At 33.4% G+C, this 12,023-nt stretch overlaps 1 protein-coding gene across 2 annotated transcripts; it reads left to right on the forward strand.

Annotated features, from left to right (window-relative positions):
* Positions 1 to 710: 710 nt before the first annotated feature.
* On the forward strand, positions 711 to 11,923 carry LOC106459527 (glycogenin-2-like). Of its 2 annotated transcripts, none has more exons than XM_013919154.2 (7): positions 711 to 909; positions 1,648 to 4,114; positions 5,969 to 6,143; positions 7,656 to 7,818; positions 8,227 to 8,350; positions 8,734 to 8,911; positions 9,507 to 11,923. In XM_013919154.2, exons 2-7 carry the CDS (start codon positions 2,880 to 2,882, stop codon positions 10,203 to 10,205), a joined length of 2,574 nt encoding a protein of 857 aa, XP_013774608.1. In that variant the 5' UTR covers positions 711 to 909; positions 1,648 to 2,879; the 3' UTR covers positions 10,206 to 11,923. The 2 variants fall into 2 exon arrangements, with proteins under 2 accessions (XP_013774608.1, XP_022241740.1); XM_022386032.1 differs by lacking the exon at positions 711 to 909 and adding an exon at positions 978 to 1,081.
* The last annotated feature ends 100 nt before the right edge of the window (positions 11,924 to 12,023 follow it).

Genomic DNA, 12,023 nt, shown 5'->3' on the forward strand with positions numbered 1-12,023 from the left:
TTACTTACTACTACACCTCGTCGTACTACTTACTACGTACTATACTACGTTACGTTAACCTAACCTACCTTACCTTCCGTTCGGTTAGGTAGTACACACACACACACACACACACACACACACACACACACACACACACACACACACACACACACATTAATGTAAAATTAATAAAACTTGTAATAAGCTCAATATAAACACCCCATTTACATGAACATACTACTCCCCCCCCCCCCATTCTTAGACTCGCCTGCAGAGCTCGCTCTACTCCTGCTTATATCCTCTAGTGTTTTTGTCCATTCAAGTTGACAAAAATCGCATCACATATTCTTCACAAAACAAAATCACGTCATTCGCGTTAATGGGTAATTGTTAAAAATGTTTGCAATTCGATCTTTCGTTTTGTTAAAACTAGGCCTGTGTTTGCATTTCAAAAAAGCTTAAACAAAATATGGTACACGAGCCCGAAAATTTTGAGAACAACTGGTTATAAATTATAGTAATTGAAATGTTCAATATAATAGTTTAATATTTGTGTGTGTGAAAGTTTTTTTATTGTATTTAGCTAGAGGGCATAAAAAGACCAACGGTTTTAAATGTCAGATGTATAAGGGTCTGTCCCACATGTATGTTTAAGTAATAGGGTCGCCTATACTCTGGTTCTCATCCTTCCTTTGGTATCGTTCTGTTGTTTCATTGCATGCAATACACGTAATAAAGTAAAAAGTTTACGTCATTTGTCTTGTATCGTTTCGTTGTCATCGAACTACGCCAAATCTGTACAGTCCATATTTCTTCTTAGTTTTATATCGTTTCGTTATTTCATTGCGCATATTATCATGATAAGGCCTGAGGATCGACACGTTTGTTCTACAGCGATTAATTTTTGTTTCCGTACACGAATATGAAGTAAGAAAATAAGGTTTCGAATAAGACATTGAGTGTTAACACCCTGAATATTGATGAGCTCGTCACCAGCCAAGGTGTACTGTAGAGCTGAAATGCTGTTATTCACACGTTATTATTGATGTCCATTTAGAACCAGTTCAGAGTGATACACTAAAAATAATTGTATAGTAAGGTATATTTTAAGAAACATTACGTTTTTGGCATTTTGAACTTAGAATACACCTGTAAGAAGCTGATTTCAGAATTACGTATAAGAAAGTAATGTTTTTAAATCTATAACTATCATAGTCTTGCATTGTCAGTTGTGGTGTTTTATTTCTGGTCTACATAATTTCTCAACTTCACTCAATGTTCTGTAACTTTATAGCCTATTTTATAGTTTAAAAAAAATGTCTTTACATGTGACCTTTAAATGTTAATCTTTGGATAACTTATCTATTTAATAAGTAACGTAAGTTGTGCTACTTAACATTTAACAGTTGGTAGGGGTAGTTTGATCAGCGTTACTGTTAACATCTTACATTAGCCTGTTTATCCCCTTAATGGTACAAGCCATTTAATCAGAGAAGTTACTCATAAATGTGTTTAAGGTAAAAATTTTGCTCTCTTAGTATTATGTTAATCATGCATTTCATAAAATGACAATTGTTTCTGAACTGCTTTTGCAATTTAGAACTGAGAATGCAACATATTAACGGGTGTTGAATTATTGCTGAAAGGATATTTAATACTTTACAGAACAGCATCACTTAGCATTCCAACAGAAGAGAATGAAGCTGTAACAGCAACATGTCCTGGTGTAACACAGCATTTGGAAACAACTGGCAAACATGAATTGGATGTTTTAGGTTTTGACTTTAAACAGAGAGCTGAAATGGAAGTTGATTACAGCTTTACAGAGGCTGAAAACCTTCCAGAGAATGTAATGTTTTTTTCAAACACTCCCCAGTTATTTTCTTCAGTTAAAGAAAAATCTGTAATTAGTCAAGAGAGGAACTTGGATAGGTCACAGTATGAAGATCAATGTAGACAGAATGAGGCTGCAAGTGTACAGAATAGTAAAGAAAGTACCTCACTGCAATTTGTAGTAGAATCAGGAGACAATCTGAATGATGAAGATGCTATTAGTTACACAGACAAAAATTGGTATACAAGTGATCAGTTCCTTAAAGCTTATCAGCAAAAACAAGTGAAACATTTTCCTGAAGATTCTGCTGAAGAAGAAAGCACTGACACTTTCACTGATGATGGTGTAATCAATCTGCTTCCTAAGGATGTTGAACATAGGAAGTCAGTTATGTCTGACTCTTCAGCATCTTTAGATTCAGAGCCATTGTTTTTTTAAGGCACAAAATGAACAAGATTTTCTGGAAATAGAAAATGTTTGTGAATTACAGAGAGATGAAGTAGTAGCTGAGACAGATTCAGAGGAGGACTGTTATCCTGACTTTCCAGAAGTCCCACCATTGCAGAATGATTTAGATTTTGCAATTGTTGATGGTTTTGATGTTGAATGTCAAGATAGTGGAGCACCACTCAAAGAATGTTCATATGAACAAAAAGGTGAAAGCACAAAAAGTCAGCACAAACAAGATACAAAAATAAATGATCAGAATATCTCTGATTCTTATTCCACAGCTAACCATCAGACAGAAACAACTCCATCTAAGTGTTCTAGACATACCAATGAGCCTCCAGATTTTTATGATGAAACTTTTAAGAAATTCCTTAGTAGTAGCTGTGGGGAAGATGCAAAAAGTAAAGATGAAGCAGAATTATCTAAAGAAAATACCCTTTTGGTTTCAAAGGAGAAATCTAATATCTGTGGATTTTGTTCAAAAAGAGTTTTGTCGTACATTGCCATATTGCAAGATTTTCTGGATAATGTGGTTGTAGATATTGTGAAGGGTGGAGGGAAAGATGGCGATAAGCAGTGCTTTTGGTGTGTGAAAGAGAGGTTGCAGCAAGCCATGATTCCTTTTAGAGTAAACAGTGAGGGAGAAGCTTTTAAAATATCTCAAGAAGCTTCACATCTAAAGGAATCTGGACAAGGCCCAGAAAGTTTTGCACATTTCCCTGAATGCAATTGTGGTGCCACCCCAGAGCAGCTGTCCCAGCAGGATGCCACCCCAGAGCAGCAGTCCAAACAGAGTGCCACCCCAGAGCAGCAGTCCCAGCAGAATGTCACCCCAGAGCAGCAGTCCCAGCAGAATGTCACCCCAGAGCAGCAGTCCCAGCAGAATGTCACCCCAGAGCAGCAGTCCCAGCAGAGTGCCTCCCCAGAGCAGCAGTCCCAATGGTATTTTAATATAGGAAGTTTTAATTTTAGTGAAGAAAAAATAAGAAAAGAAATTTCACGTCATTCAACTTCCTGCCCCAGACGCTGTGCTATGGAGGCATGGATTGGTCAACAAGGTTCAAAATCATCTGTAGATCAATACCATAAGCATCACAACTTGGATTATAAAAAGACTACTGACTTGCATAATGGTGAAAGAGGCCATGATAGTTCATCCAGTCAGCCAGTAGCTCCTAATTTTGAGAGCTCATGCTCAACTCTAACAAATCCAGAGTGTAGATTATCACCCTCACACAGTGGTATTCTTTCTACTTCTCAATCTCCGATTAATCAGGAAGTTGAACATCCATCTCCACAAGGCAGCCATCCATATTCTGTACCATCACGCTACTCGACTCCTGTACAAGTACATTACTCACCATTGCCAAGAGATAATTACAAAAATGGATACTTTCCAGTGCACTTACAGGAGTCCAATAGGCATGATTCATATGGTGGTCCAAGTGAAGTTATTCCTAATGGAGAGAAGTCCAGGCCAGAAGATTGGAGAGTTTATCATCCACCTGATTGGGCAAAATCATCATTTTCTACTGCTTCTAATCAACCTGAGACAGCTCAAAACTCCCATACTCCATCAGTTCCATATGTTTTCAGTTATGAAGTAACTGATGGCTCACAACGAAAAACTCTGCCAAGACCAAAGAGCTGGGATAAAATGGTGGACTTTGTTAGAGACTGGCTTCCATGTCCACCTGAGCCTGAAAAGCTTGAACAAGCATATGTCACAATAGCATCCAATAATCTGTGTGCTCTAGGTTGTATAGTTCTAGGAAATTCATTGAGATTGAGTGGAACTAATCGGACTTTAGTAGTTCTAATTACGGATGGAGTTTCTCGTCCACTAAGGTAAGTAATTTTGGCTCTTAACTTCTGTCATTAAGTACAAGGTATATTTCTGTCTTGGAAATTTTAAATTCTCAGTCTTCACATGTTATGATCAGATTATATGAATATTCTGTTTTAAAAATGGTTATTTCATACCATACCCAAAAGTGATTATTTTTTTATAACAGCAAATTATATAAGAAATACTACACAGTGTTAAAATAGTTCTTGGGCATGCTTACGCATGACTGTTGGCTTTCATTTTCAAATGACTTGCTGATTTGTGTATGTAACATCATTTTAAGTTAATGTACTCAGTACATGATAATGCAACAGTATCATACAAAATTTTAAAATGCTACAAAACAGGTTATTTAGTAGACTTGGTTATGTTCTACTTTGGAATATTTTAATATTTTTCATTTAGTGTTCGAAAGGTGACGTACCCCACCCCATAAATGTGCAGTTTTGATTACTAGAGCTATCCTGGAATTTTACATAATGCAATTGCCTTATTATGATATTTTAAATTTGATATTTTCTATAAATTCACTGTACACAACTTCCTTTAGTGGTTTTAAATGAATAGTAAACAGTTGTAGCTACAATGTGGAGGATAAGGTATATGTAGTACAATAACCACACCAGTGCAATATGGTACATGTAATATAGTATAAGTGGTGTAGTATTGTTATGTACCTAAGATATGATTATATTTTTCTTTGCAGTCTACTATAATGTGAATTAACCGTACAGTGGTATCTATAGTAGTAGTTGCTTAGATGCTGTAATAACTAATACTGTGGTAATATAGTATGGCAATAGCAGTGTAGCATTTAGTATAGAATGATAGTTTCTGTAATGGTGTCAGCTATAGTAGTGCTGCTTGGTAGTTATATTACATTTGAATAAGATATTGGGAGTTAAAATGTTGTAAAATAAAGCTGTTTCAGAATGTTACACTGCAAATGCATTGGTGGATCACTTTCTTGCAGAGAAAATAGGTCAAAAGACTAGCCAAAGCAAAATGACTAAGGCAGATCTTTGTGAGGAAACTTCTTCCCCAAATTGCTGTATAAATTAGTTAAATCAGTTATCATAGATTTGATATTATAAAGCTTTTTACATTATTACTCACCCTAAACTGCTTGCCAACTGGCACCAAGCTTTGCCTTGACTGGTTTAAAGTCCATATATGGACTAAGCAAAGCTACAAATGTTCACAGCAGATGCTGATGTAGCAGCAATGACAACAAGCTCATGCCCTCAGTTACTGACAGAAAAATGTAAAATGGTGATTAGTAGGTCTGTCATTTTTTTAATATCACAAGTTTAAGTGATTCCAAATTGGTATTCATGTAAATGCTACAATTAGTGTAGTTTTTAGCTTCAAAATGATCCATGGAAAGTAAAATTACATACAACTCGGGCATGAACACAGAATCTGTATTGGTGGGTTGGAGATTCTGTGATCAACAATAGAGATGCAGCAAACCATGGCAGAGCCCACAACCTCCTGATCTTGAGCCATCTGTAAAAACTAGAACAGAAGGATGGTTTGAGAGGTATTCATTAAAAGGAAGTTTATACTTCCAGTAACAAGTATCCAACTTTTAAGATGACCAAGAGAATGGGTTATATGTCAACACGAGGCTCATGTGAGTATTTGTTATAGACTCCTCTACCTCTTGATGTAGAACATAATTCTTAGTATCAGTTTATTGTTGAGTTTTAAACTTAAAAGGTCTTTAGTTTTGTAATATTTAAATCCTGATACATGTTGTCTGCAAGATATTTTGTTAGAAGTTCAGAATTATTAAAAGCTATTAGAATAAAACATTATATTTTCTATATAAAACTGAATGTTGGTTTCAGACATATGCTAGCAACAGTGTTTCACATTGTTCAGTCCATTCGACTTCTGGGGACTCAAGGAACCACTAAGCTGGCTTTACTGGATCAACCAGAACTTGGGGTTTCTTTCACAAAACTTCATATTTGGAGGCTGACACAGTTTTCTAAGTGTGTGTTTCTCTCTCCGGATACTGTGGTAAGTTAGTTCATACTCTAGCAATAGTTTCAAATAATATATTTCTTTTAATTTATGATGAATAATAGTTAGAAGTGGTTTGTATGGGAAGTTAAATATTAATCGTGTTTCACTGAGTTTATTTGATGTAAATGACTGATCACAAAAAACTTACTCTGGTAACATAACTTGTGCTGTGCAAGTCATTATAAGAACCATTTCTAAGAGAATTCTCAGTATTGCAACATCTCCCATACACAAAATATGTATTTGAGCTTGATTTTCAATATCTTATTAGAACTTTTAATTTTTTTTTAGCACTTCATTATTTTTAGTTAGATACGCATAAATAGAAAAATTCAGACTTCGGTTTTGAAATGTGTGAAGGAGGTTGACTTTGTTCCTGTGAAGTCTGATTCTGTGTGTCCTGTCGATAAGAGGCATAATAGTGCACAAATCCCCATTGATAAACATAATCAGTACAGAAATGTTCATACTTCTCAGAAAATCACTTAAGTACCTTGAATTGAAGAATGTCTAAATATTGAATCAAGGGCCTTCTAGAGCTTGGGTTATCAAGGGTGTAAAATGTTTAATTTTAAAGTTCCTCTGAGGCAGTAGGTGTTTTGTATGAAAACTTACTGTTTAAAATAGGTAATTTCATTTTGATAACCTACTCTTTAGCCATTTAGTGAAGTTTCATATGTTAGTCAGAAATTTTGTTGATCATTGTAAATACACTTCTGAGAGCCTCTGTTGTCAAACTGAATTTCTCAGTTAAGATTCCCCCCTCCAATAAGTTTCCTCTTATGATTTTCACAATAGAATAACAAAGTATGAACACAAATAACATGGAATAACTGTTTTGTTTTTAGTTTGTGGTTAAGCTGTATGAGCTTCAAAATTTGCCTTTCGGGTGTAACAAAGGTCTTAAGTTCCTCCATTGTAAAAATATGATGTGTAAAGTTATATGGAATAGGTGTTAAAATTTTCTTAGTATTTTAACCAATAATGAGATTAATCTTAGATATGTCTTTCTTGTACCATTGATTAACAATGAAATATAAATGGATGCCTTTTCTAAGTTTAAATAGGAAAGTACAATTCAGATCAATATCAAATTAGGAATAATTCTTTTCTTTCTCTAATAATTGAAAGTAGGAAAGGGTTTAATATTTTTCTTTGAATAATATTAGGAGTAATGTTCAATAGGAAGAGGGATTGTTTGTGTTAACTCAGTCATTGGAAATATTGGACATGCAGCAAGTGTGGTTCAAAATTTGCCTGTATCACAAATTTGTTTATTTGAAGTGAGAGATTTCATGTCGTATATGATTCGTGTGAATGCTTGAAAACTTTAATGTTCTTTGTGATTGTTATAATGTCACCAACAGAATGAAATATTGAATTTATTTTTACTGATAGAAACATGTCTTTCTTTCTACCTCTAACAATTTTTTTTGGATGTTTAGAGTTCAAGAATGTATTGAACTTAATGGTACTGTCTTTAAATTTGCCAATACTTAACATTAGGTGGTTCAGAATTGTGATGAGCTGTTTGAACGAGATGAGATTTCAGCTGTACCAGATATTGGGTGGCCAGACTGCTTCAATAGTGGTGTGTTTGTTTATGTTCCTGCTATGGAAACTTTCTGTGGGTTGATTGAGTTTGCTGAGCAACAAGGCAGCTTTGATGGTATGGAAAAATTTAAATTGCGAACTTAAGTATATTACAATTCATGAAAATTTATTGTACTGATATCTGCCTCCCTCAAGTTCACTTCAGTAAAAGGTATTGTGCAGTAATGAACCCAGAAAGGAGCGGATATGAGTACGAAAAAGTGTTTATCATTTGTGTATCTAATAGTTTTTCCTGAAATAACATCAGTAAAAAGAAATGGTGTAATTGTATATGCACTTAAAATATTTGACTAATCAAATAAAATTGTTTTAAATACAATTTATAGAGAAAGATTTAAAACACTAAGTGTACATGTTATAGGATGATTGTTGTCACAGTTTAATGGTGAAAATCATTTTAGGCATAAATTATTGCTTCATGTAGAGGCTATATTGTAATATCGATAGTTGATTGATTATTCAGGTGGTGACCAGGGACTGTTGAACATGTATTTCAGAAACTGGGCTCTTAACATATCTCGCAAGTTACCATTTATTTACAACTTAATGGCAAATGTCAGCTACACCTATACTCCTGCTTTCAAACAGTAAGTATAATCATTAGATTTAAATCTGTATTTTTGCTTCTCAGTGTAGTGACAAGAAGTAAAGTTTTCTCTTCCAAATTATACGTAGAAAATTGGCATAATTATGACAAAAAAAACAGTGGAGTATTAATAGATGAAAGGTAATTTATTTGCTCCTTTTGTTTTTAGGGGAGTTATAAATAACGAGAAGTATTGTTTAAGCCCTTCAAAGTTAAGTCAAATCAACATCAGTTGAAATGTAGAAATTTAAGTGAAAATTTCCCATGTTTGTAGTTGTATTTAAGTTAATTTAATATGCTGCTCTGATTATCTTAAAACTTTACATGAGTTATTGTATTGAGCTGGTAGTATTTAAAAAATATTTGTGTATTTCACTTTTCTAGATTTGGAAGGAATGTGAAAATTGTTCATTTCTTTGGTTCGTATAAACCATGGCATGTTAAATTCCACCCACAGACTGGTCAGATGTCACCTTCAGCCAATGTTCATCCCACATATGCTCAGTTTGTGCAGTTTTGGTTGAGTATCTTTAACAGGAGAGTGTTTCCTTTATTATCTGAGGTATATCTACTTCTTGCTAAGTACATGTTGATTAGAAAGAAAACCCAACTTTTAATATTACTTTCCTTTAAAAACTATTTGCCATTGAAAATGGTTTCACCAAAGGCACATTGAGAATCGTGTTTTATTAAGGAAAATTTGGACATGGTGCAAGGTGATATCATCTTAAACATGTTTTTTTTTATAATAATCACTGTATAATAGATTGTAAAATGTGATACCAATATTGCTGCTTATTCTATCAGCTCATTAATTTTAAAAATTTGCATGTTAGATAAATATAAAATGTATAAAAGTTTCTAGCTAAAATTTACACCCTCTTTAAAAAAAAAAATTGTTTGTGTTTTATGATTTATCACAAAATGATAGTGAGGATACAGTTGTTGCTTTTATATTGTAGTTATTGTACATATTAATGTTATATCCATCTATTAGTCTTTCAAACTACGTGGTGATAAAACATTTAACTTTGTTGTAATTCGTAATACATTGAATATTTGTGTTCATTAAAGTAATTTCATTTTTTGTCATAATTGTTTTAGATGTATGTAACATAAAGAAATTTTAATATTACTATTGTGATTCTGTAACTCAGGATATTCGGACACATGCCCATGTTCGGAAGTACGTCACATCTGAAGAACTTATAAGCTTCTTCCCATCACCCATAACTCATGAAGATCTTGAAAGCCTTCCCACTCCTCCATCCTTCAGAACCTACCCAGACATGACAGATGAAAGTGGATCTACTTCAAGGCCTACTTCTCGAAAATCTTCAAGAGATGAATCTTTAAAAAATTTTCAAACTTCTAAAGATCTTCCCGAGACGGATGAAAGTGGATCTAGTTCTAGAAAATCTTCAAGAGATGAATCTTTAAAAACTTCTGAAGCTCCTTCCCAAAACATTTCTAGTGATGAGTCTCACAAGCCCATGAGAAAGGAACCATCACCTGCTGAAGTAAATATTGATGTAGAAGAAAACCTTAAAGAATCTCAAGAAAGTATGAGAGAATTGAACCTGTTGGAAGAAACAAAGGAAACTGAAGAGGGCTCTTTGTTACCACCAGAAGAGAAATCTGCTTCCGAGACTGATGAACATGCAGTATCATCTGAAAAGTTGACCTCAGAAGAGGAGACAACAACATCAAAGAAAACTGATATCCCAGGGGCAGATGTGGGAGATTTCCGAGGTATGTTTGCCTGGGAGCAAGGTCGAATAGACTATCTTGGCCAAGACAGCTCTGATAACATTCTTAAAAGGTTGGATTTCCTAATGAAGAAGTCGCACAGCTAAACTTTTTATACCTACCAGAAGAAAGACCAATTTTGGATACATAACATCTTCCCGAGTATTTTTGCATGGAAACAAAGGAATAATTTTTATTAAATCTGAAAAGTAACTGTTTTGAAATTTCTATGATGTATAGTTATAAGTTGATTATACACAGGTTTGTTTGAAGGTTGCTCAACTGCAGAATAAGGTTATAGTGTTTGAAATGTTACACATCTTTCTTGTTTTGACCACAAACTTCACTAAAAACATGGCATCTGAATTTTTTTCTTTTTAATCATATAACTACTTCCATTGTTGCCAAGTTTTTCTTCAAAAGATACTTCTTGTTCCAAACTTTTTATAAGGATATTTCACACTGACTTTCTTAGGGAAATTTCAATGTTATTTTTGTTGCTTTTTTGTTTGTTTTTATATATATTGTAAACAGCTAAGAATAATCAGTAAAACTTTTAGAGAAAAGAGGATAGTGAAATTAGTCATCAAATTGCTACTGATTTAATTAGTATTAAATGGTTATTTTTAGGCTAACGTTTGTTTGGTATAATACTTAGTGCACTTCTTTCTGGGGCTAATGTTTTTCTCCATTTGACTAACAAAAATATATGGAATTTACTTATTTTTAAATAGTTGCTTTTAAGCCCTATTTCTTCATGAACTTCAGCAAAACTACCAAGTGTACTTCATTTTTATTGGATTTCATTACTAGTAATTTCCATTCAGAACAAGTTACCTATTTGTTTAACATTCTCGTTGTTCTACTTATTTTTTTATCTTATTTTTTTTTCAAGATTAATTTTAACTTTTTATTGTTTTAGATTTAATTGTTTTTGATTACTTAATAAGAAATCTGAATTTACTAAAGATTTTGAAAAATGTTTTTTAGGTTTACTTTTTGTATGAAGATTACCAAAACATCCAGTAAGGGTAACTTGGGTTTTAAAATGCATTTTAAATTAAACCTGCTTGCATTTCTGTCCCAGTAATAAATGTTACACTAAATGTTGGTTGCTCAAGTTGTGTTTTGAAGCGTAGATTAATCGGTAATTTTTTTTTAAGTTTTAAGGCCTGCTTCAACTTTCAAAGAAGTTTGACTTTCCATTAATAGGTTTAAAATTATTTATGTAATTACATGTAAACGAGTTTCAATTACTATTTTATATGAAAAATAGAATTTTTTGTTTCAGCTACTTTCAACAACAAAAAAATGTTGGTAACAAGTTAATTTCTACTTAAATTGTAATACACAATGCTGCTTATACAGAACTTCAAACCAAGTATAAAATCCACTGTGTTCCTACTGTTCTTTCAGACACAGAAATGAATGTAGCTTTTAAGCAGTTGATGGTTTTTACATTTAGTATCTCTTCTGGCATGTCCACTTTTGAAAACTTAATGTTAAATGTACATATATACATTTTAAGTGTTTCTTGGTGGATGAATGGAGATTTCCATATTTCAGTATAATACTTGTTTTCAAGTTAACTTTTAGCTTTAATTTCTGAGACTTATTGAAGAAATCAAGGTTCCTGTATGTATGAAAAGCAATTAATAGTTTTATGAAACAGAAACAGTTATTAATCTTACATCTGGTTATAATCACAGTTTGAGGTGTATGGCAAAGATCATATTGGTTAGATAACTTACACACACACACACACACACACACACACACACACACACACACACACACACACACACACACACACACACACACACACACACACGACTAGTACGTACTTACTTACTTCGACCTATAGTATTACGTTACGTTACCTTTAATTTTATCGTCTAGTAGTATTAAGTAATAGTAATAAAGTA

Source organism: Limulus polyphemus, unplaced genomic scaffold, assembly GCF_000517525.1.
Source record: "Limulus polyphemus unplaced genomic scaffold, Limulus_polyphemus-2.1.2 Scaffold622, whole genome shotgun sequence".
Lineage (NCBI taxonomy): Eukaryota > Metazoa > Arthropoda > Merostomata > Xiphosura > Limulidae > Limulus > Limulus polyphemus.